A 23,755-nucleotide genomic window follows, 5' to 3' on the forward strand; every position below is an offset into this window, starting at 1 on the left:
CTTCATTTCAAAATAAGAGTCCTGGGGACGCAGAATTCATTTGGTATTCATTTCAGAATAAGAGTCCTGGAGACCCAGCAGAGAATCAGTTTGTGTTGAGAACTTGCAAAGTAGAAGTCAGCTTAGAGAAAAGGCAAACATGTTTGGCGCACCAAATGTGACACAAAACTGGTTTTTATGCCCCTAATCTGCGACCCTCTTCTCACTGGCTGAATTCTTCAGGGAGTTATAATCTATCTGTTGTCTAGTATTGTCACATCCCCTAATTCCTTATCTAAATGGTACAGGACACAAACCTCTCCTTTTCTGATATGTGAGCTTACAGTCGGGCAGACTACCTGTAACTTTCAACCCTAGAACATACTGACGATGCCTAGAGAAGCAGACACCAGCGGTTAGGCAGAGGAAACGGGGCCTAGAGTCCCTCCACCATCTCTGATGAGCCCTAAACACACCTCATACTGAAAATGGATCATAATGATTGATTTCCTACATAGCCAAGGTTAACCTTGAACTCCTGGTCCCCCAAACTCTATCGACCTAGGGCTGGGATTGCAGGTGTGCACCTTAAAAGGCTCATAATTTTAGGATGTGTTTTTGTGCTTCTCAAATGTAGTTAGAAGTCCCAGACACCTCTTATTGTGCTGGGCCTGAACAGAGCAGAGTCAAAAAACAAACAAACAAACAAACAACAAAAAAAAACACAAAATAGATCCTCTCGTGTTAAAGTTTGGTCCCCAGACAGAAACTAAGCTGTCTATTGAATCTCCCAGGAAATCAAGAGAAACCTGAGCTAATGGCTGCTTTCCCAAAGTCCAGCTTTTGTTCCTTTTCTATCTTGAATGTATTCTGCAACAATTCCATAGCGATATCAATGTATCTATGTGGTATCTAACCCAACTCCCCATTCGCACTCCCTGCAGGCAAAATGCAGAAAATGAAGTCCACGACCGTTAATCCTTACACACAAAAGGACACACACACACACACACACACACACACACACACACACAGTTGTTGTCCTAGCCTTGCCCCGACTCTACCTATAAGGAGAGTAACTTAGAACCAGCTTCCCCTTCCGTAGTTCCGCAGGTTTCGGCCATTCTGTTTACAAAACCAGCGTATCCCGCTTGACTAGTTAGAATAGTTTATGTGGTGGAATGAAGTGTCCCCTGCTCCAGGATAGAAAACAAAGCCTGAAGTGATGTCCTCTTTGGTTAGTGGCGGCACAGCATGCTTTGCAGCTTAGGACAGCCTCCTCCATGCTTCTACCGCCAAGTAGGCGGGAGTAACAAGCCTGCCCGGAATTCCTGCAGAAACTCGGTAAGAAACTCGCAAGACAGGCTGGGTGCCACCACCAACCCCCCTCCGCCTGCAAAACCAGAGACTTGCCGGTCTCCTCGAACTCTACCCTGGGTGCTATTTACTCCTCATCGGAACCCCAGAACTGGATTTCTTGTCTGATTTACAGAAAATGTTACTGAGAGCCCCGCCCCCACCCACGGCAGGCGACGCGGGGCAGCCCTAGGTGAATCCCCACCGGTGGCACCGCCAGAGGCTCCTCCTCCCTGGGCCGCCGCCCTTGCTACCTGCCGCCCCGGGGCCTTGCGGCGGGCGGCGGGCAGCGGGCGGCCGGGACCCCGGGGACCGAAATGTGGCGGGCCGACCGGTGGGCGCCCCTACTCCTGTTCCTGTTGCAGAGCGCCCTAGGTAAGCACGGACCGCGGGGACCGCGAAGATGTGCCACCCACCCGAGGTACCGAGAGGGGACTTGGTGCTGGGCCTCAGGGATTCTGTGCACCTGCCTCGGGTTTGCTTGGTCCCAGAGTGAAACAATCCTGAGCTTGGACGGCCTTTCCTGGACAAAAGGATCCGGGTTTCCTTATTCCAGGCAGGGTCGGGAGACCGAGGCACAGACACTGGAAAGCATTGACTGGGTTTGTTGACCGAATCCCAGAGTGCATACCTGATTGACCCTTTTAAATAGGGGACAAACAGGAGCTGCCGGAGACCCAGCTCTGGTTGATCTGGTCCCTGCTAGGAGACTCTTTAACGGGGCGTCTTCTCTTTGTCTTTCATCCGGGGAAATAAGACAGCGGGGCACAAAATACCCGACCGAGGCCAGGACCCAAGCACCGAACCCCAATTTGCCACTCATTAACTTCCCCAGGGAGGAAGCCATGGGCATACTTCAGAGTCTTAGACGCAGTCAAAGGGGCCAGAAGGGTTCTTAGACCGGATAAACAATCATAAACGTTCAGATTATTTTTGGTTGCTTTTTTTTTGTCCTGGCCACTGTGTTCTCGTTAAGGTTTCAATCCAGCTGCTCTAAGTGGCAGACAGTCATCATTTTTAAGTAGGGAAACTGAGGCTCAGAGCACTTCATAGGTTGCTTTAGAAGTACCCTAGAGGGGCACACACAGGGCAGAGGAGTAAGGCTGAGCCCTGGGTTCGCCTATGACCTGTGCTGCTCCTGCCCTGAGTGACCCGACAGCTTTGTAGCAGTGTTTTCGAGTTAACGAGGGTCTTGGGGATTGTGGGGTTATGTTCCATCCCTGACACAAACTGATTTAGTTAACGCTGATCTCTGAGCCTAGTGTCTCTTTGATGATGGCTCTGGGTGACACCTGCCCCGAGGGGTAGTCTGTCCTGAGGACTGAATGATATTTTACACAGTGCTACACCAGTCCCTGGAACCCTTGAAGACTCTGTGAAGTGTGGCTACTCTGAACTGTGACTGTCCCCATGTGGCCAAGCTCAAACTTTGGGCCTGTCCTGCTCATGGATGGCTCATGGATGGCTTAAAACTAAGGGGCTTATGCACAGAGTGACCTCTTGCTAGACAAACTGGAAGCTGGGTTTAACAGCAGTGTCTCAGTTATGCACTTTCAGGATACGGGACAGGAGAGAAAAAGATACCCACATCTGGGGTCAGAAATGAGGGGGCAGCCCTGGCGTGGGCTTGAGCTGAGAGAATCATGTAGACTTGGGCTTATCTTGCCTGGTGCCTAAAAAAAAAAAATGTATGGGTCTCCACGGTGACCCACGTGACTGAATTCTCCCTGTGACCATGAGTTCCCATGGGGCAGGAGATGAAGCCACTTCCTTCTGTTCCCTGGTACACGGAGGAAGATAGGAAGCATGCGTTACAGCTGGTCAGGTGTTGTTGTTCATGCGTGTAATACTAGTACCCAAGAGGCTGAGTTAAGAGGACTACTGCCCATTTGAGCTAGCCTAGAATAGAGTGAGCTGTTTGTCTCTAACCATAGTCAAAAGGGGACTGGCAAGATGACTCCGAGGTTAAGTGTTCCTGCCATTCAATGGACACGTTGCCTTCTACACGTTAGAAAGAAAAGAATCAATGTCTGCAACGTGAGCTTTTCCTTCCGCATGTACACCATAGCGTGCATCACACACGCGATAAATAAATGTAAAAGGTGATCAAGGCAGGTGGTGGTGACACACGCCTTTAATCCAGCACTAGGGAGGCAGAGGCAGGTGAATCTCTGAGTTCTAGGCTAGAACTGCACAGATACACAGAAAGACCAAAATAAACCTGTTTTTTTAAAAACAAAACAAAACAAAACAGGGAATAAGACTGAGCCCCAGGAGACATCGGAAGAGGAGGTAAGCTCTCGGTGCTCACAGCTGGCTTGATCTAGATTTGAGCATCTAAGGTCTTGGTTTCCCCATTTGTCCTGGGAAGCTTCTAGAACACTCACAATGTGCTCGGCTCACAAGTTACAACCCGATACAAAGGGTCCGCTGTTACTTTGTTGTCCTCATGAGTATCACCTCTTAGAAGGCTACCTGGAGGAAGTGCCATTTGAGTAGAATCTTTCAAAGATTAGATGGTGAACTCCAGGCAACCTAAGAAAAGACATCTAAAAGATGGTTCCCACAGCTTCGCCAGCCTATGGGGAGCTGCCGAAGATGTCAGACAGGTGGACAGGCCACCCAGACAAAGTTATCAGACACCTGGATGAGAGGTGGAAACTTTATTGTTAAGGCAAGGAGACAGTAGGAAGCCTGGGCATGGAGCAAGCAGCTGAGGTAATTCGTAATATAGTTAGTTATCTGAGAAAGAAGCAATAGGGCTGGAGAGATGGCTCAGTGGTTAAGAGCACTGACTGCTCTTCCAGAGGTCCTGAGTTCAAATCCCATCAACCACATGGTGGCTCATGACCATCTGTAATGAAATCTGACACCCTCTGACACCCTCTTCTGGTGTGTCTGAAGACATCAACAGTGTACCTACATTTAATAAATAAATAAATCTTTGGACCGGAGCGAGCGAGCGGGGCTGGAGAGGAGGAGGGATGGGCCGTACTGGGAAGCCTCTTGGAGGTTTCAGTAAAGGGTAGACTGGTAACCTAGGATTCCAGCAAGAGGGAATGGTAGCATGTCCATCCATCCTGGTCCTCAGCAGGCGCTATGAGGGAGCTGACCATGGTGGTTTTCAGGGTAAATTAATTCCCTTTTTATTGCTAGAGGAAAGATGGGTTGGGACTCAGGGTTTCAGAGGGTCTAGGGCCCAGCGTGCTGAGAAAGGCAAGGCAGAGTGGCTTTACGCTACAGAAGCCGGAATGTGTGGTGAGGGTTGCTCGCCTGGACTGGCCCCAAAGCAGAGAGAGTGGGCTGGATCAAGGGCTCGGATATAATGTTCAAAGGCTCAACCCTATCCCACCAGTCAGGTCCCACCTCCTACGGGCTCCACGGCTTTCAAAATGGCAGCTCAGAGCTGCAGACCAACCATTCAGACCATGAGTCTGTGGGAGGCATTTCAAGTTGAAACCAGGACATACAGGATACTTCTTGGGCCTGGCAGAGCACCTAGGACCCAGTTGTCCAGTCCACAACCAGGTGCTCCTTACAGAAGAAATCTGTTTATCCTGGCAAGTCTTCTGTGGCTCTCGTATGACTGGCAGGCATTGGGCTCACCGGAAAGACCTCTACACATCTACCATGGCATACACATACATGTCACACATGCACAAACACGTATGTACATGCACACACACGTACACTAATAATAAATTCAAAGTTTAAAAACATAAGAAGGAATTCCAGAATGCTTGTTCCAAGAATCTTCTGGAATTCAGGAATGGTATGGGGCCATTCATTGGCTCCTGGCCCATGGCAATCAGGTGGAACCCACCCTCAGGTGCCAGAGTTCATAGAACCTGCTCTGGTGGCCCAGGCGGCACACTGAGGGCTAGGGACAGGGAGGGGCTGTCGTTCAGCAGCTGGCCTGTGCTGCTTCCTCATAGGTGCCAAGGAAGTGAACACCTGTCATGCCTCTCATTCTTCGGCTATTTGTACCCATGCCAAGGTCGACCAAGAGCTCCAGCGTTTATGACCTCTTTCTCTCCCACAGGAAGGCCCCGTCTAGCCCCACCCAGAAACGTGACACTGTTCTCCCAGAACTTCACTGTTTACCTGACATGGCTTCCGGGGCTTGGGAGCCCCCCAAACGTGACCTATTTTGTGACCTACCAAAGGTATAGGGGAGCCTCTGTACTGGCGGGTGGGGAGATGGAGGAGTGAATGAGGATGGAGAGGGTTCCCTGGGCTATCTGCATTCCATGTGGTCAGCATTCAGAAGTTCTCTGGGTCACTGAAAAGGGCTTGTGGTGAGTCCTTTGTCGGGAGGGGAGCTTTTTTCTTATTCACTTTACAACATGAGGGAGGAGGGGCTTGGGTGGAGGTTAGAGGTGGTGGGAGAGAGACTGGATGGGGAGCCACAGTTGAGGCAGGCTTGCTGGAGATAGGGTGATTCTCTGTGGAGAGTTAGAATAGGGCCTGAGTGGAGCTGTGAGGGCCAAGTCACCAGGGGACGGAAATATCTGGGGTCTGTATCAGTCACTCTTCTGTGGCTGTGATAAAAACACAGCAACCAAGGAGACTTATGGAAGAAAGGGTTTATTTCAGCGCGTAGGTCCAGAGCCCACAGTGGAGGAAGCATGGTAGCGAGGGGCTGGAATAGGAAGCTGTAAGATGACAGCTTCAACAGAATGTGAAGAGAGGCTAGAAACTTTCCAAGTCCCACCCCAGTGATGTCCTTCTGCCAGCAAGGCGGCATCACCTCCCCAAAGAGCACCACCGACTGGGGCCCAAATGCTCAAAGACCTGAGCTGATGAGGGACATTTTTCACTCAAGCCACCAAAAAGATTGTTCTAGCCAATGGGTGAGGGCGAAGAAGTGGCCAAGGATCTGGTCCTGTTCCCTGTAGAGCCCAGTTATTGAGCTGGACAGAGCTACTGGGTTTCTTATGATCTTGGAAGCGCAGGCTGCCATGACTAGTCTGGAGGAATTCGAAAAGGGAAGTCCATCCATCTGCCATCTTTCAGTCATGATCGACTACACCCAACTTAAATCCTTCTTTAATTTCTCCTTCCTTCCTTCCTTCCTTCCTTCCTTCCTTCCTTCCTTCCTTCCTTCCTTCCTTCCTTTCTTCCCTCCCTCCCTCCCTCCCTTCCTCCTTTCCTTCCTCCCTCCCTCCCTTCTTTCTTCCAGTGGTGGGAATCAAATCCAGGAGCCTCATGCATGTTAGGCAAGCGCGGGACCACTGAGCTACACAACCACACACCCAGAGGGAGGTTTTAAAGATCAGGTTCCGTGTGGTGGCTGCGCTGACCTTTACCAAGCGGATACTTCTTTAGGTCTTTGTGGCAAACAGTGGTGTCTATCACGGACACACACGTGTGTACTTGTTCGGATAGAATGACTGATGCATTCATTCACCCAGCCTGTCACTTTCCACCTAAATTTGATTCTTTGGGATTTGTGCTAAATGTCTCCTCCCGCCTACGGTGTTTATGCTACAGTCTTAGTTGTCACGGCCATGGGAGGGGGTAGCCTTTGAAGAACCTATAATTACTCATTCCCTTCATCCTAAAGTCTGTCTAGAGGACAGTCTGCACCACATGTTCCCTTTGCTCTAGAACAGTGCATCCCAGCCTTCCTAACACAGCAGCCCCTCATGTCTAATACACATCCTCATGTGGTGGTGGTGACCCCCCAACCATAAAATTATCTCCCCTGCTACTTCATAACTGTAATTTTGCCACTGTTATGAATTGTAATGTAAATATTTGTATCTTAGGCAACCCTATGAAAGGGTCTTTCGAGACACTCCCTCCAAAGGGTCGAGACCCACAGGTTGAGAGCCACTGCTCGACTCTGCTAATTTTGCAGGGCTGTGCTGACGTCTGTCACTGACTCTGAGCTGACACCTTTAGGTGCTCAAAGTCTCCAGTAAGTCCTGGTTCCTAGTCTTTTTATTTCAGGAAAATTTTCTTATTCATTTGCATAAGGACCTGGATGGCTTTACTTACCACCTTTCTGGAATCCACCCACATCATCACAAGTGTCCGTTCATTTTCTTCTTCACTATTGAGTAGTATTCCGTCGTTACTGGACTTTTATGTATTTCTCCATTTTCCCCTCAGTGAATTTTTGGGCTGTTTCCAGGTTTGGGGTGTGTATTAATTTACAATGGCTGTTACATACTCTTCCAGTATTCCCCCAAACTCATGTTCTCACAGACAAAGGCATCCACTGGTCTCTCAATAATCCCAAAGGTCTTTCCTTACTCCAGCATTCATTGTAAGTTCAAAGTTTCATCTATTATCTAAATCAGGGGTGGGTGTGGCTTAGACTATGACTCACGCCGAGACAAAAGTGCCCTCTCTCAGTGGACCTCAGAAACCACAGGACGTCATGTGCCTCTACACTGAAACGGCAGCACAGGGGTGAGAGATACATATCTATTCCCAGAGGGAAAATTAGGAGAGCGACAGGTGCCAGTCAATCCTGGTGAGGCAACCTCCAGTAAGATTTTTTTATTTTACAGACGTTCTTTTTAAAGATTTCTTGCTTGAGATTAATGACCTATGCCTTTAATCCCAGCACTTAGGAGGCAGAGGCAGGTAGATCACTGTGAGTTCAAGGCCAGCCTGGTCTTCATAGTTATTTCTAGCTCAAAAAAAAAAAAAAAAAAAAAAAAAAAAAAAAAAAAGCAGTGGGGTGGCGCACGCCTTTAATTCCAGCACTTGGGAGGCAGAGGCAGGCGGATTTCTGAGTTTGAGGCCAGCCTGGTCTACAGACTGAGTTCAGGACAGCCTGCCTACACAGAGACAGCTGTCTCAAAAGCAAAACAAAACAAAACAAAAACAAAAAGCAAAACGACAAAGAGTGTGTGTGAGTGTGTGTGTGTGTGTGTGTGTGTGTGTGTGTGAGAGAGAGAGAGAGAGAATGTGTGTGTGAGTATATGTGTGTGTGTGTGTGTGTGTGAGTATGTGTGTGTATGAGTATGTGTGTGTATGAGTATGTGTGTGTGTGAGTGTGTGTGTGTGAGTGTGTGTATGTGTGTGTGTGTGCGCGTATGTGTGTGTGTGGTGGTGGTGGTGGTGGTGGTGTAGTACCCAATTAAGCTATTCAAATTGATCCCAGCAGCTGTGGTGCTCCATGCTACCCACCCCAATGTTCTGGGTTCCTGAATGAAATACACACACACACACACACACAGAGAGAGAGAGAGAGAGAGAGAGAGAGAGAGAGAGAGAGAGAGAGCCTTTACATTTTGATCTGCCTAAAACAGCTCAGTGACTGGCCTCTTTCTAAACCCCACACGACTAACCCGCCTCCCGCTGATGTCCCAGGGCGTTACTGACTACAATCTATATTCCCTTTGCTGCTCCAGACCCACTCAGGCAGCCCTCTTGAGGCTGCTCCAGCTCCTCCGTGGCGGCCATGGTCTCTGCCTCGCACCTTCTCAGGCATGGCGTCGTCTTTCCTATCCTTCTCCCTGCATGGCAGATCCCCTTCTCCTTCCTTGGTCCCTTGCCCAGAAATCCTAAAAGTCCCACCTCTGTCTGCCCTGCCCAGCCATTGGCTGCCGGCAACTTTATTTACCAATCAAAACAACTGGGGACAGGGTCCCTCAGTGTCTTACATGTGGACATGTGGATTCTCGTGCAATTTTGGGGACCAAAATTAACTTAATTCAAACAGCAGTAGACCAAACCCACCACATTTACCCCTTTTTGACCAGTTAAAAGGCTCTTGTCTCTTAGATATACATTGAACACAATTATAACAATTTTGTAAATTATAAAATATGATATACACTTACAATGTCCAGTCTATCATATTTGACAATTTAGATAAATTACCCTATCATCTACCCTAACTTAAAGAGTTTACAATTCTATACCTGAATATGTTTTGATTTTAACTTGCATTATCATCTGAAAAACATCTTTCAAATCTAGATCATCTTTCTTTTTTTTTTTTTTAAGATTTATTTATTTATTATATTTAAGTACACTGTAGCTGTCTTCAGACACTCCAGAAGAGGGCGTCAGATCTTGTTACAGATGGTTATGAGCCACCATGTGGTTGCTGGGATTTGAACTCCGGACCTTCAGAAGAGCAATCGGGTGCTCTTACCCACTGAGCCATCTCACCAGCCCCCTAGATCATCTTTCTTAATGTTAAACAACTTAAGTTTATGAGACTATACCTCGTCTTCAACCCCATCAGAGATCTGAGAACGAATTAAATATTACCTGTAGGAAGCACAAAAACATCGCTTCTAAAACTTAAACAATTTGTAGAGACAGTTGACTACCTGGACAGTCCCTTATATTTCTCATAACATTGGAGCATCTGTCTTCAGCCTTCTGGCCCAGATCATCTGTCAACCCTTAAGTGAAGCAAGAATTATTATGAAGGACTAGCTTACGCTGTCTTGGCAGAGCTAAGCTGTCGACTATCCCACATCTTGTGTCCTTTCCTGAACAGTATTTTTTGTCTGTAGATGAATTGGGGCAATTCTTGCCCATGCTACCTTGTCACAACTGGGGCAACTCCATATGGAGGTTATGATGCCCAATGTCTTCTTTGAACTGTGAAAGGGGTACTGTCAGGAGCAGGCATGTCTTCTAGTCAGGAGATCCATTAATAAATGAGATGATTTTTAAACGCCATTATCTGTGGATCTATGATGCTTCTGTGGGCTGTCTATCTCTATATAGCATATCTGAACTGTTAAACCTTGACTACTCTTATCTATTTACTATTTGAATAATATTTAAAACATTTTATAATAATTAAATCAGAATCTAATATTTCTAGAAGTTTACTATCTGGCCCTTAACTTGCATTACGTAATCATCCTAAACGGTTTGTAAAAGCAGTTATAGAAGGACTGGGTCTGAGCCTTGTATTCGCCTATGTGTTGCACGGGCACAATGCCTATCTAAGAGTGACAAAATTAAATTTAAATTTGTATCAGCACAAAGATTTATACCAATGAAGATCAATTAAACCTGTATCAATTTATAAATTCTGTATCAATGTAAGAAACTATAACTTCAATTCTATATTAAAATTTAGAGATTTCTACCAATGTAAGATTACAGCTCTAAAATGTTTTGTGTAAGAGTAAATTTAGTAATCCATCCTATATCTTTTTTTTTTTTTTTTTTGGTTTTTCAAGACAGGGTTTCTCTGTGTAGCCTTGGCTGTCCTGGAACTCACTTTGTAGACCAGGCTGGCCTCGAACTCAGAAATCTGCCTGCCTCTGCCTCCCAAGTGCTGGGATTAAAGGCGTGCGCCACCACGCCCAGCCATCCTATATCTTATAATATTACTCTATCCCTCTTTCTCCTTTCAACCCCCTTCCCTTTCCCTAAGAAAGGATGGAGAAGAGGGAAGGAAACACAGAAACCCCCAGTCCAAGCTCTCTGTCCAAAATGATAACCATTTCCAAATTATCCCTTAAAATGACAACCTATCTATAATTTATAAAATAACCATAACCAGACACCCCAAACCAAGGAATAAGGATGACGACTCTCCACGGCTTCTTGCTGCTGAATAAGGGTGATGAATATATATATTTAATTGCTAAGGGGTAGGGAGGGTTAGAAAAGTTGGAAATTTTGGTTAGATTTAAGAAAGCTAGCTTTAGCATTTGTTGTCCAGTCTTTGTATGCTTAGAAAGTTCAAGGCTTGGCTGAAGTTCTGACTGGATCTGTCTGAAAGGCTGGACCAACCGAGGTCATTGGGAACCAGAAGCCAGACCTGAAGCTGTTCTGGGAGCAAGTCTCTGGAAACAGCCGTAGGAGGGACGGAGCTGGGACAAGCAGGTCATTTCGGCATCCCTGAGGCGGGAACTTGTCAGAGCTGCATCTCGCTGTTTCATTCTGCAATATATGAATCTTATAACCACATTTTTAGCATTATAGAGTCATTTGTGTGAATTGTGCAAGGTGCACAGGTCAGTTAAAGATAATATTTCACTCCTTGTTTGAGCAGGTGAAAGACAACTGTGTTCCTTATGAGGCAGTTTGATCAATAACCAATTGTAACACATCTTCATTCTTGCCGTGTGAAGGGTGCCATGATGGATCTTAAGGATTCGGTAACCAACAAGATTTATTGGCTAATTTTAACTGAAGTTTTGGCTAGCGACAAATGATGTTTATGTCTAAGCCAGTTTCAGGGCTGTTCCCCTGGGAAGGGATCCGCATAACAAGCCGCCTGTCTTGTTTGCTCTTCTTGCATTTTTCTTTTCTGCCTATGGTCACAATCCTCAGTGGGTCTTCCCCCAGCGTATCTAATCCTATTACTTTGGAAGTGGTTTAAAGCCCTTTCTTCTCTCCTGTTAATACAAACACAGAGCCTCTCTCCCAAAATAGCAACTCAAAAAAAAAAAAATCACCAAAAATATAGATTGATTCAACTTAACAGCCTCCTTTTTCTTTAGGCTTGATTTATTTTGACCTCTCTCACAGAGGATTTGTAATAACATAATCACCAAGCTTCCAACTACCTATATTTTGATAATTAACACAACTGGCAACAATTAAAGTAATCTTAAACAAGTATTATTATCCGTTGAGACGGAGCTCCTTTTTTTTTTTTTAGATCAAAGGCCTCCATTTATTTTATCTGTTGAAATAGGGCTCCTTCCCCAAGATTAAAGGCGCGTGCTACCACCTTCCCACAACTGCCCATCTGGTTTTTGTTTCGTTTCTGTTTTAGAGACGGAGTCTCACTGTTTTAGCCTTGGCTGGCCTGCGACTCTCTGTGTGGATCCGGTTGGCCTCGAACTCACAGAGATCATCCGCCTGTGTGTGTGCTGCGATTAAAGCCATGTACCCCATGCCCAGCCTCTACTTCCATCTTTTCGTGAGTTCTAGGGATAACACGTAGGTGGCCAGGGTTGTGTGGCAAGCACCTTTGCCTGTGGAATTAACTTCCCAACTCCACGGATAACCTCTTAAAATGATAAGTTAAGTCAGTGGACTTCAGCCTGTTCATGATGCTCCAGCAGAGCCTGGGTGACTTAGAGGTGGTAACTATTTCTTTCTCATATTTCTGGCGTCTAGGGAGCCCAGGTCAGGACACTAGCAGATCTGGTGCCTGAAGAAGGACATTCCTAAGATTATGCCTTCTCACTGTGCCCTCCTCACATGGCAGAGAGGCCAACCCTATGACCTCACGTGAGAACGAGACGGAGCATCCGAGCAGCTCTCTGAAGCCATCCTTACTAACTATGTTGTCTCCATGATTTAATAACCAGGAGGTTGGGTTTCAGTTCCAACATTTGTTTGGAGGAACACATTAAGTCTCCATTAAGTGCCTAGTGGCTTCCCATCACACGTGGGATAAATTCACATCCTAACTGAGACCTGACATGACACCACCTCCCAGACCCCCTCATCCCCTATCCACTGGGCCTCATCCTCCCTTTGGGCTTTGGCTCTCTGGCCTTCTTGCATCTCTCTGGATATGCCCAACTCCTTCCCATCTGTCCCAGTGTGCTTTCTTTCCATTGCTGCAATAAACATCACGAACAAAAGCAACTTGAGAAGAAAAGGATATTTAAGCCTTACGTGTCCAGATCACAGTTGATCATTGAGGGAAGTTGGGACAGGAACTCAAAGCAGGACAGGAACCTGGAAGCAGACACTGAAGCAGAGATCATGGAGGAGTGCTGCTTACTTCATAGCTTGCTCAGTCTGATTTCTTATACAACCCAGGGCCACTTGCTGAGGAGTGGCGCCGCCCACAGTGGGCTTTTCTCTCCCGTACCAATCATTGGTCAGGAAAATGCCCTTGTCTACGGGCCAATCTGATGGAGGCATTTTCTCCATTGAAGTTCCTTCTTCCTGGGTGATCCTGGCTTGTACTAAGTAGACAAAAACTACCCAGCACGCCATCCCAGGCCTTGGTTCTCTTACTCTTCCAACTCCATGTCCATCACCCAGTTTCTTCTTCCTCACTGGGGAATTCCATCTCTCTGGCCTTTTTTGAGCCTCCCTTTGAAAGCAGTGACTCTGTTTTCATCATTTTATCACCGTATCTACTAGCCGCTGGGTTTGTCTTGTGTGCGTGACGACTGTCCCTTGTTCCCTTCCATCAGCTACGAGTACCTTGGGGAAGCAGGACCTCATTTGTTGTGCTTTGCTGATTCATTGGTACCTGGAATAATGCCTGGATATTGATTAGTTCTTTGACTTCCATGTCCTGAGGTAGCTACAGTCCCATGAAGCCCTATGGATTCCCCTCTGACATCTGCTCAGCACCAAACATGGCCTCTGGCATACAACAGGTGAACTGTTCACCTACAGCTGCCTGAGGAAACCAACTGAAAATATCCACTAAGATTAGTGACGGTGGTCCCACAAAAGCCTTGTGAGGAGAACTGCAGTTAGGAAACTGAGTTTGAGGGGAAATGCCTCACGGAAGGATCCAGAGTTATCGAGGGGAGAGGCAGGACTCCACACTTGTCTGCCAATGGCTGCCTGACTGAGCAGATGGACAGGCAGATAGACCAATGGCATCTGGCTGAAGGGTGGGGTTTCTATTTGGGCGGTCCTCTAACCATGACTTACCCTCTTCTGTCCCGCCCCGCCCCCAGCTATACCAAGCCGGGTTGGCGAAGAGTGGAGCATTGTGCAGGCATCAAGGCTCTGGTGTGTCCCCTGATGTGCCTGAAGAGACTGAACCTGTACTCCAAGTTCAAAGGACGAGTACAGGCAGCTTCGGCACACGGCAAGTCCCCACGGGTGGAGTCCCGGTACCTGGAATACCTTTTTGACGGTAAGTCCCGAGGCTGAAGAAGCGCTTGCTCCTCTTGCAGAGGACCAGCCTTTGGTTCCCGGTACCCATGTCGGGTGGTTCACAACAGACTATATATAACAGATTTGATGCCTCTTCTGGCACTCACATACATACATACATACATACATACATACATACATACATACGCACACAAAATAAAATAAGTATTGAAAGCAGGACCTTTTAATGAAGAAGCTAAATGAGAACACGGGACAGCAAAACAATCGTGTGTGTTAATATGTGCGAATATGTGTTCATGTATGCATGTGCGCTTGCAGGGGTCATTCCTCAGGCACCTCCCACCTTTTTTTTTTTTTTTTCCACGTAGGATCTCTTACTGACCTGGAACTTACCAGATAGGCCAGACTGCCTTTTCGAGGCAAGAGATCCAAGGTGCTCCACTGTCCCTCTGCCCGGGTCTCATCACAGACAGCCAGGACAGAATGGATTTATGAGCTCACTGAGATTGCCAGGAGGCGGTCGCGTTTCTTGTCAGCTAGGAGCCTCTCCAAGCTGCTGAGAATACCTGTGTTTCTCCTCATGCCTCTACCACCTTTCCTCAAACCAGAAGTGACACAACTGGTTCCCGGTCACATCTGGCATCTCATCACCCTGTCCTCTGCTCTTGAAGGCTCTGGTCCATCTGCATGGCCCAAGGGTAAACTTGCCATTTTATGGCTCTAAACTTTAACTGAAATTCCTTTATCGACTCAACAACGAGACAGCAGGCTGGCTGAATCCAGAGATCTGGGCAGAACATCCTTGGTGGGGGTTCTGCTTGCTGTAGGCTTTCTTCTCAGCCCTCAAATTCACATCTTTTGTAAGCACAGAATTCATTCACTCCTCCCCCCCCCCATGTCAAGGTTCCCCAAAGTTCCCTGTTATTACAACACCAACTCAGGTTCCAGGATCTCCCCAGCAGTGTCTGAAGCAGAACGTTGGGTAGCTTAGGTATAGTCCACTCAGTGTGGCTTCTGAGCACACAGTTCATCTCCACCTATGAGCTGGTGTGGCTGAAGGAAACCATCTCTGCTCCCTGAATAGGATGTGGGAGGAGACGGTAACAAAAATAGAGAAGACCAGGGCTTTGGTCTGAATTAGCTGTGAAATCCAGCCGGGCAAACAAATGCCATTCAGGTTGACATTCTGGGTCAATTCTCCTTGACTCCCAGAAAAGACTTTTGCGCTCCTGCTTCTAGGAGTTTCCACTTCCAGGGCAGGCGTCCTTCTCCATCATGGGCCACAAGCACCCGTGGCCAAGGAGTTTTGCCAGCCTCTACCTTGTCAGCAGATGTGATGAAGTCAACGGCTTTCTTTGACTTCATACACAAATGACCCAATGTCAATGCTTCTGTAATCTCTGAGGTCTCAGGAATGATGGGGTCTCCTGTGACTGCTCGGAGAGCCACCCCGGGGGGCACCTGGTGTTATGTCTAGGTATACCATGCTGGGTTGCTTTCCCAGGACATCTTTGACTAACCCATCTCCCTACCGCCATCTTTCATCTCTCTCTGGGACAGCAAGAGACAGCTTAAGTTTTGTGAGGTTACTATGTGGTGTTCACAGTCCCCCATGGCCACCCTTCCCCACCCAGACTTGACAAAATCAGAAGGATCCAGACGCTCATCCAACACCCACCCAGTACTAACAGCATCCTGGCAACGCATAGCTTCTAAGGCCCTAGTGGCTCTCAACCCGTGTATCTTGACCCCTACAGGGTCACATATTAGATATCCTGCATATCAGATATTTACATTACATCCATAACAGTAGCAAAAGTCCAGTTATGACGCAGCAACAGAACTAATTCTATGTGGGTCACCACAGCATGAGGAACTGTATTAAAGGGCCACAGCATTAGGAAGGTTGAGAACCACTGGTCTAGGGTCTTCCTTTATTTTCTAATGTGGAGTTGGCGAAGGCTGGGGAGAGAGCTCAGAGGTCAGATGCTTCAGTGAGCCCCAGGCTCAGTGAGAGACCCCAACTTAAAACACGCAGCGGAGTTCAGTGCAAGCATACACTGACCTCTCACCTCTGACCTCTGCACTCGCACTCACAGGCATGCGCACCCGCACAAACACGCGTGCACACATATAGTCAGACGGTGATACTTCCCTCCCAGGGTTAGTGAGAGGCAGATAAAAGAGCTGTAAGGAGCTTGCAGCACAGAGGATGTTTGAAAAATGCGAATGGGATGCTCTCTGGACCAGACAGAGACGGAAGAATAAAGACTGGCCTCCCCCCCACCCCACCCCGTGGTTTGACTGGTCTGATTCTGTTTCTGACAGTGGAGCTAGCCCCGCCCACCCTGGTGCTCACCCAGATGGAGAAGATTCTAAGGGTCAACGCTACCTACCAGCTGCCGCCTTGCATGCCCTCGCTGGAACTGAAGTACCAGGTGGAATTCTGGAAGAAGGGCCTGGGAAGCAAGGTAGGGAAGCCTGTGCGCTCCCCAGCCCTTCAAGGAACAGACCTGCAACATTGTTTCCAACCTCATTTTGAAAATTATGAGCCTTACCTCTGGGGGGCAGGGCACAAGCCAGAGGATATGTCCTTGAGTGTGCCAGTGAATATGCTCGTGCACAAGTGTATGTGTGTGTGTGTGCGCGCACGTGCGCGCGCACGCACGCATACGGCAGCTGCAAGGTTCCTTTATCAGATGCTTCCACTTTTTTTTTTTTTTTTTGGACAGAGTCTCATCATGTAGACCTAGCTGGCCCAGAACTCATTATGTAGACCAGGCTGGCCTCAAACTCAAAAAGATCTGAATGTTAGGATCAATGTCCTGCCTTATTTTTTGAGGCAGGATCTCTTAGTGAACCAGGCGCTCTAGATTAAGCTAGCCCACCTGCTCTTCCTCCCCCACACCTCTAGTAAAAGTTTGACTGAAGTAGTTTGGACCACAGGAAGTTGAGTCATCAGAGTCATTACAGAAAGCCCTGAAAGTCCAAATGAGCCCCGAGCAAAGAAGAAGCGCCCAGAGACGTCCGTGAATGGCTCCCTGCACGCCCAGCCTCAGACCTGTGTCTAGACTATGGCAGGAGCAGGCCTGAAGACTCATGTATGGCAGATCAGAAAACCATCAGTATTGTTTGCCACTGTGGCTCCAGGGTCTGAGCTCTGCGGCTGTAACTCAAAAGTAGCCACTTGTGGACCATACGGACGAAAGCGCATCTTGCAGGATTCCTGTTTATGAAATCAGGCCATGGGGTCGCTTTGGCTTAGCAGGGGACTCTTTCTCGTTTATGTTCACACCTCTGATCCTAGGGATGTGAGGTGCTTTCTGCCTTCCAGAATCTCGCGACTATTAAAACATCACACTGTACCCCATCAACACGTACAAGTTGTTCAAGTCTGGGTCTCATTGTGTAGTCCAGGTTAGCCCAGACTCAATCCCCCTGCCTCAGCCTCCTGAATGAATGTTGGGATCACAGGCATGTGCTACCATGCTCCGATTAAATATGAATAAGCTTTAGAAGTCAGTCAGAAGTCAATATCCTAACCAGCACTGTCCAGCAGAAACAAGAGCATATATTTATTTGGGGGTGGGGCAGGCATGTATGTCACTGTCTGCTTCTGAAGGTCAGGGGACAACTTTGGGAAGTTGGTTCTCTCCTCCACTTCCTGGTTCATCTCACTGGAGACTGAGTGACCCCCCCAAGTCATTTTAAATGTCCCCCATTAAGTTAAAGCTGACTAGGTTTGCGGGGAGGAGAGGTAGTTGAGATAGGATTTCCTAAAGCCCAGGCTGACCTTGAACTTGTTCCGTTGCCAAGAATGACCTTAAACCCCTGATCCTCCTGCCTCCACCTCCTAAGGGTTGGTATTGTAGGCATGAACCACATGGCTCCACTTTAGTATTTCGTCTGGAACTTGAGATGCCCCTGCCTTTTACCCCATGGCATATGCACCCGCTGAGATGTTTTATCCCATGGCAAATGCACCCGCTGAGATGTTTTATCCCATGGCAAATGCACCCGTTGAGATGTTTTGCTACCTTCTCCTCCTCCTCCTCCTCCTCCTCCTCCTCCTCCTCCTNCTCCTCCTCCTCCTCCTCCTCCTCCACCTTTGGAAAGCGATAAGCATTTTGTCCTGGGGGTATCTCCATTTGCACTAGCCGCCTACCCTGCCTAGTACCGCACTGGGCAGTTGGGGCACTGAGCCCGGGTGACTGAATGACCCTCATCCCCCAATGGACTGGGAGGCCCGAGGGCTGGAAACCTGTAGAAACTCCTCCTGAAGCGGGGACCCTCCCAGGCCTTGGTGAGCTACACAGGAGTGACCCAAAGTAGCAGGCTGCTTTTGAACCCCAACGATCTGCACAAGGAGATTCGGCTGAGAAGAAACCAGGTTGTAGAAAATGCCCTTAGTGCTTGCTCTACAATGTAAGAGAAAAGAAAGCTCCGTGGCCCCTACCCCACCTCACCTGACCTCACCATGGGTATCTGTTAGCTCTGCGCATGCTCATTGCCGCTTGCTTCTCCAAACAGACCCTGTTTCCTGACACTCCCTATGGCCAGCCAGTGCAGATTCCTCTCCAGCAAGGTGCTAGCGGACGCCACTGCCTCAGCGCCAGAACCGTCTATACCTTAATTGACATTAAGTACAGCCTGTTCTCTGAGCCCAGCTGCATCTTCCTAGAGGGCCCAGGTGGGTACAAAGCAGCACTAGAGTGGGACATCCCCTCCCACCCCCGCACCACCCCAGGGACACCGGAAGTTTCATGATCGAATGGTTGAAAGTATAAACTGACAGATAGAAAGCCCAGCTCTACCGCAGTGACTGTGTGTCTTTGGGTAGCTTACATAACCTCTTTGAGACTTGACTTCCACTAGAATGGCCTTTCGTATTCTCCTGCGAGTGAGCAGGGCAGTCACTGCAAGCACTTGGTCCGCTGAGGGATGGGGCCATTGTTCTGTTTGCAGCTACTGTGTTCTTTCCTCCCTAGGGGCCAACAGGGCTGTCCTGGCGGTGCCCTCACTCTTGCTTCTACTGATAGCAGCGGTTGCAGCGGGTGTGGCATGGAAGAAAATGAAAGGGAACCCCTGGTTTCAGGGGGTGAAGACACCCCGGGCACTGGTATGGCATATCTGGAGTGTCTAGAAGGCATGACGGAGTGTGTAGAAGTGAGGTGCTGAGTAGCAGGAAGTAGTGCTAAGTTTCCAGTGCTTCAGATAGAATATTGAACTGGCCCAGACTGCAGCATCGCCCATCTTGCCTCGGTGTCTAGATCCCCACGTCAGGGGGTGGATGCCTTCAGCCCCAAATCCAACAACAAATCTGCCCCCCCCCACCCCCATCCCGAGAAATACCTAAGTCCCTCTCCATGGAATCACTGCACCTTCTGCTAAGGCATTGTCAGGTGCAAAGAGGCAGAGGAAGCCCCTGAGACCCAGGAGAGAGGACCAGAATGTGTGAGCTGGGAAGTGGTACAGACGGGAGCATCCTTTAAGCCTGCAGCTGCTTAGTTTACAACTCGACCAAGGCCGAGCATCACCAGGCCAATCTCGGGATGATAACTCCTCTGTCAGATCCAGGAGCTAGCTGGGGGAAGGGAGAGGCTTGGAGAAGACAGAGAGGAGCTGGACCACAGGTGGGGAGTGAGAGGCTTTGAGGACAGACTTCCTGCGTGCCACAGAAGGGAGTAGTTTCAAAGGCCTGTAGAGCCTGCAAAACTCCTGCCCCCATGGCGCTTGGCCCTGGTGTTTCCTGGAAACATCTCCCAAAGAAATAACTTCCACTTGAACCCGTCTGGATATTGCTAGGGACCTATTGCTATTGCCCCAGGCTCAACCGGTCATGCTTCAAGAAGCTGGACTCACCTTCACTCCCTTCTCTTTCTTACATCAGGACTTTTCTGAATACAGATACCCAGTGGCGACCTTTCAGCCCAGTGGACCTGAGTTCTCAGATGACTTGATCCTCTGTCCCCAGAAGGAGCTGACCATAAGGATCAAACCAGCCCCTCAGGTCAGAGACCCGGCCACGCTACAGGCGGGGCCAGAAAAAGACAGTACTGAGGATGAAGACGAGGACACAGATGATGACGGTGACAGCGTCCAGCCCTACCTGGAACGGCCTCTCTTCATCAGCGAGAAGCCCCGGGTTATGGAGCACTCGGAGACAGACGACTCTGGGGTGGATTCAGGGGGGCCTTGGGCATCCCCAGGTGGAAGCGAAGGCCCATCTGCATGGGACTCTTCAGACAGGAGCTGGTCCAGCACGGGGGACCCCTCATACAAGGACGAAGCTGGGTCTTCCAGCCGTTTGGACCGAAAGGAGCCGGACCAGGCGCCCTGTGGGGATCCGCGCCAGGAAGCTCTCCCGTGCCTGGAATTTTCTGAGGACTTGGGCACCGTGGAGGAGCTTCTGAAGGATGACCTCTCTAGGTGGAGAATTTGGGGTTCCTTATCCCCAAAGAGAGATCTGGCTCCTGTGGAGCCCCCAGTTTCTCTTCAGACACTGACTTTCTGCTGGGCCAGCAATCCTGAGGGGGAGGAGGAAGAGGAAGAAGAAGAGGAAGAGGAGGAAGAAGACTGGGAATCAGAACCTAAGGGCAGCAACGCCGGCTGTTGGGGCACTTCAAGCCTGCAGAGGACAGAGGTCAGGGGCCAGATGCTGGGAGATTACTTGGTCAGGTGAGCTGGCCCTGGTGGTCCATCCACGCAATCTCTACTGCACTTCCCCTGGACTAGAGACACCACCAAGAGTCATGTCCCTTTGAATGGTAGTCAAGGTCCTGGCCGTTCTTTATGGGTCTTTATGGCACTTTGTCATTGGGATTGAGCTGTAAGATGTCACCATTTCCAATGACCCACCTGCTGTAGGTGACCTGCGAGTGGGACGGAGCTGTGGTCAGAGACTAGTTGAGTTCCAATCTGCCCATTGTCCCTGGGATGACAGGCCTAATGGAAAATCATCCTCTGATGAAATGAAACAGGTGAAACCAGGTGGCTATGGCCACCAAGGATAGACACGCCCTAGTCCATAAGTCACACACAGCATTGCACAAAACAGACCTCGGTCCAAATCACTACTCTGCTGTTTCCGGTAGTCACTGAGCAAGCGACTCTTAACCTCTACACTCCAGTTTCTCCTTCTGCAGCAGTCACGTGGGTATGGCAAGGACTTGGGGAGTTTTCAGGTAGCAGGTGACACGGGGCCACCAATGTCACGTGTACTGAGTAGGCGCTAGAACCCTCGATTAGTCCAGACCCCTGGGAAACCCCAGGCATCTCTCACCAGCAACCCCTAAGCCCAGAGTGACAAGACACTGACCTCCCTCTAGGTCACCCCATTTCTTCCTTGTCACCTTCTAGTCAGGGGCTCCTGGAAACCACAGCCCAATCAACTTCGCTTCTTTCTCAAACATAGTTCACCTTCCAGGGTCGACATTGGTTGGGTCAGGGCAGAACTGCACTGCTGGCCTGATGCCCTTTTTGAATGGTGTTGTATCAGGGTTTAAGTTTTTTGAGTGTTTGTTTGTTTGTTTGTTTGTTTGTTTTTATCTGTTTTGGTCATAATGAGGTCCCAGTATCTGAGAAGCTAGTGTCTTTTGGAAACAGGTGACTGTCCTTTATGGGGTGCGATGTGTGTCCTTGGTCTGCAGGTGTCACCCATAGTACCAAAGTCTTTGTGGCTGAGGATCTAAACAGTCCGTGAAGCAGCAAAGCTGTGTGGCTCTGAGGCTGGCATAAAGCCATAGCCTTACAGAACTCATGTGAAGCCCCCCCCCCATAAGGCAGAGGTTCTCAACCTTCCCAACACTACCAGCCTTAAACAGTTCCTCGTGGTGTGGTGACCCCTAATCATAAAATCATTTCATTGCTACTTCATAATTGTAATTTTGCTACTGGTATGAATCATAATGTGTTTTCCAGTGGTCTCAGGCAACCACTGTGAAAATGTCAATGGACCCCCAAAGGGGTCATGACCCACACAGGCTGAGAAACATGACCTTAAGGGCATCTGATTCAAGGGCTCTCTAGCTCATTCCCAAAGGCCTTTGGGGCTCCAGGATCCTCCCCCTTCAATGGGAGTGGCCTCACTGAGCTAATGCACATATAGTGGCTTTGCATAAACGGTGTCTTGAACGGGGTTCACAGCTAACAAGACCTCAAAGCCCTGTCCTTGGTGCACATCTGTGCTGTGCTGTGCTGTGCTGTGCTGTGCTGTGCTGCGCTGTGCTGTGCTGTGCTGTGCTGTGCTGTGCTGTGCTGTGCTGTGCTGTTTCAAGCAAACTTTGAAGTCAACTGGAAAGGCTGTCCTAGTAACTTAATATGTGTGTCCCCAAGAGTTCCCAGAGTCATCAGTCTGACAGGAGATCTTTTTGGGCACCTCTGGGACAGGGTACAGACAGACAGACAGACAGACACACACACACACACACACAGAGACAGACAGACAGACAGACACACACACACACAGAGAGAGAGAGAGACAGAGAGACAGACAGACACACACACACACACACACACACACACACACACCTACCTCCCTGAGGTTTCCCTGCAATGATGCTTGACCACATGACTGACCCCAGAAGCAGAACAAATGCACATGGGTGAGAATGGTCATAGCACAGGAGAAACTCCTAGAAATATCCCAGCAAGGTCAGTGTCCTTCCTGAGACCTAGCTGAGCTGCACCCCTGGGGATGCTCTGTCGGAAATCCTTGGAAATGATGGTGATGGCAGCATTGGCCTTGCCTTTCAAACTTGCTCTCCCGTAGTCCTCCTTACTGTTTACAGTGTTTCCCAATGTTTACTTTCTGATCTAGCCTTCCTGTCATTCTTAATCCCAGCTCCTTTCAGCCGTTAGGTCATTGACAGGAGACCTGTGGGAAGCCCGTGGAAAGGGCGGGAGACACAACCCAGAAGTTCATAATGTGTGCTTAGCACTTAACTCACATAATAGCTCTGTACACGGACAGCCTTTGGGGACCTCAAGGATAGCAAGGTCAAAGTGACTGACTATGAGTCACAGTGGTGGGCAGCTTCAGCACACTGAGGCTATATGTCTTTCTTACGTGTTTGTATTACCTTTCTTGCATGTTTGTATTTTTGTTGAATTTTGCACTGTATTTTATACCCTATTTAAGCAATACTTTAATATCTGTTGGTATAATACCCAAAACCTTAAATAAAGAGATTTATTTTTAGAGGAAACTAATGTGCACTCAGTTGTTTGGAATATAGGGATCTTAAATTGTATCTCCCAAAAGGAGACACAGAGAAAGGGGTCTGGGGCATACAGCTTCCAGAGGACACCATAAGGAAGTGGGGGATCAAGACAGGGAGAAGAAGGCTAGCCAGTCAACGTATAAAATTAAACAGGTCCCTGATACTGGAGATGGGGCCTCTGCATCCCTGAGAATCTTCTGATGTCTGTGCCTGACCCATCAGATTTGGTCCTCTGCAAAAGCAGGAACTGGGGGACTTGTGCTGTGTGGAGGCTGCCTTTGGTTGGGTTTTGAACCTGGGGTCTTACATGTGCTATGCAAACACTGTATCACCGAGCTGTATCCCAGCTGGGGAACTGGGGGTGGTGGTGGTGGTGGTGGTGGTAGTGGTGGTGGTGTCACCGTGTAGCCTTCAGGGGATTGGACTCAGATCTG

At 48.7% G+C, this 23,755-nt stretch overlaps 1 protein-coding gene across 1 annotated transcript; it reads left to right on the plus strand.

The window, feature by feature from the left end:
* The first annotated feature begins 1,652 nt into the window (after positions 1-1,652).
* Positions 1,653-22,540, plus strand: Ifnlr1 (interferon lambda receptor 1). The gene is made up of 7 exons (XM_021201074.2): positions 1,653-1,710; positions 5,378-5,501; positions 13,938-14,119; positions 16,429-16,571; positions 18,631-18,790; positions 19,089-19,219; positions 19,991-22,540. The coding sequence occupies exons 1-7, from the start codon at positions 1,653-1,655 to the stop codon at positions 20,780-20,782; spliced, it is 1,590 nt and encodes a 529-aa protein (XP_021056733.1). The 3' UTR covers positions 20,783-22,540.
* Positions 22,541-23,755: the final 1,215 nt, after the last annotated feature.

The sequence above is a fragment of the Mus pahari genome, chromosome 6, assembly GCF_900095145.1.
Source record: "Mus pahari chromosome 6, PAHARI_EIJ_v1.1, whole genome shotgun sequence".
Classification (NCBI taxonomy): domain Eukaryota; kingdom Metazoa; phylum Chordata; class Mammalia; order Rodentia; family Muridae; genus Mus; species Mus pahari.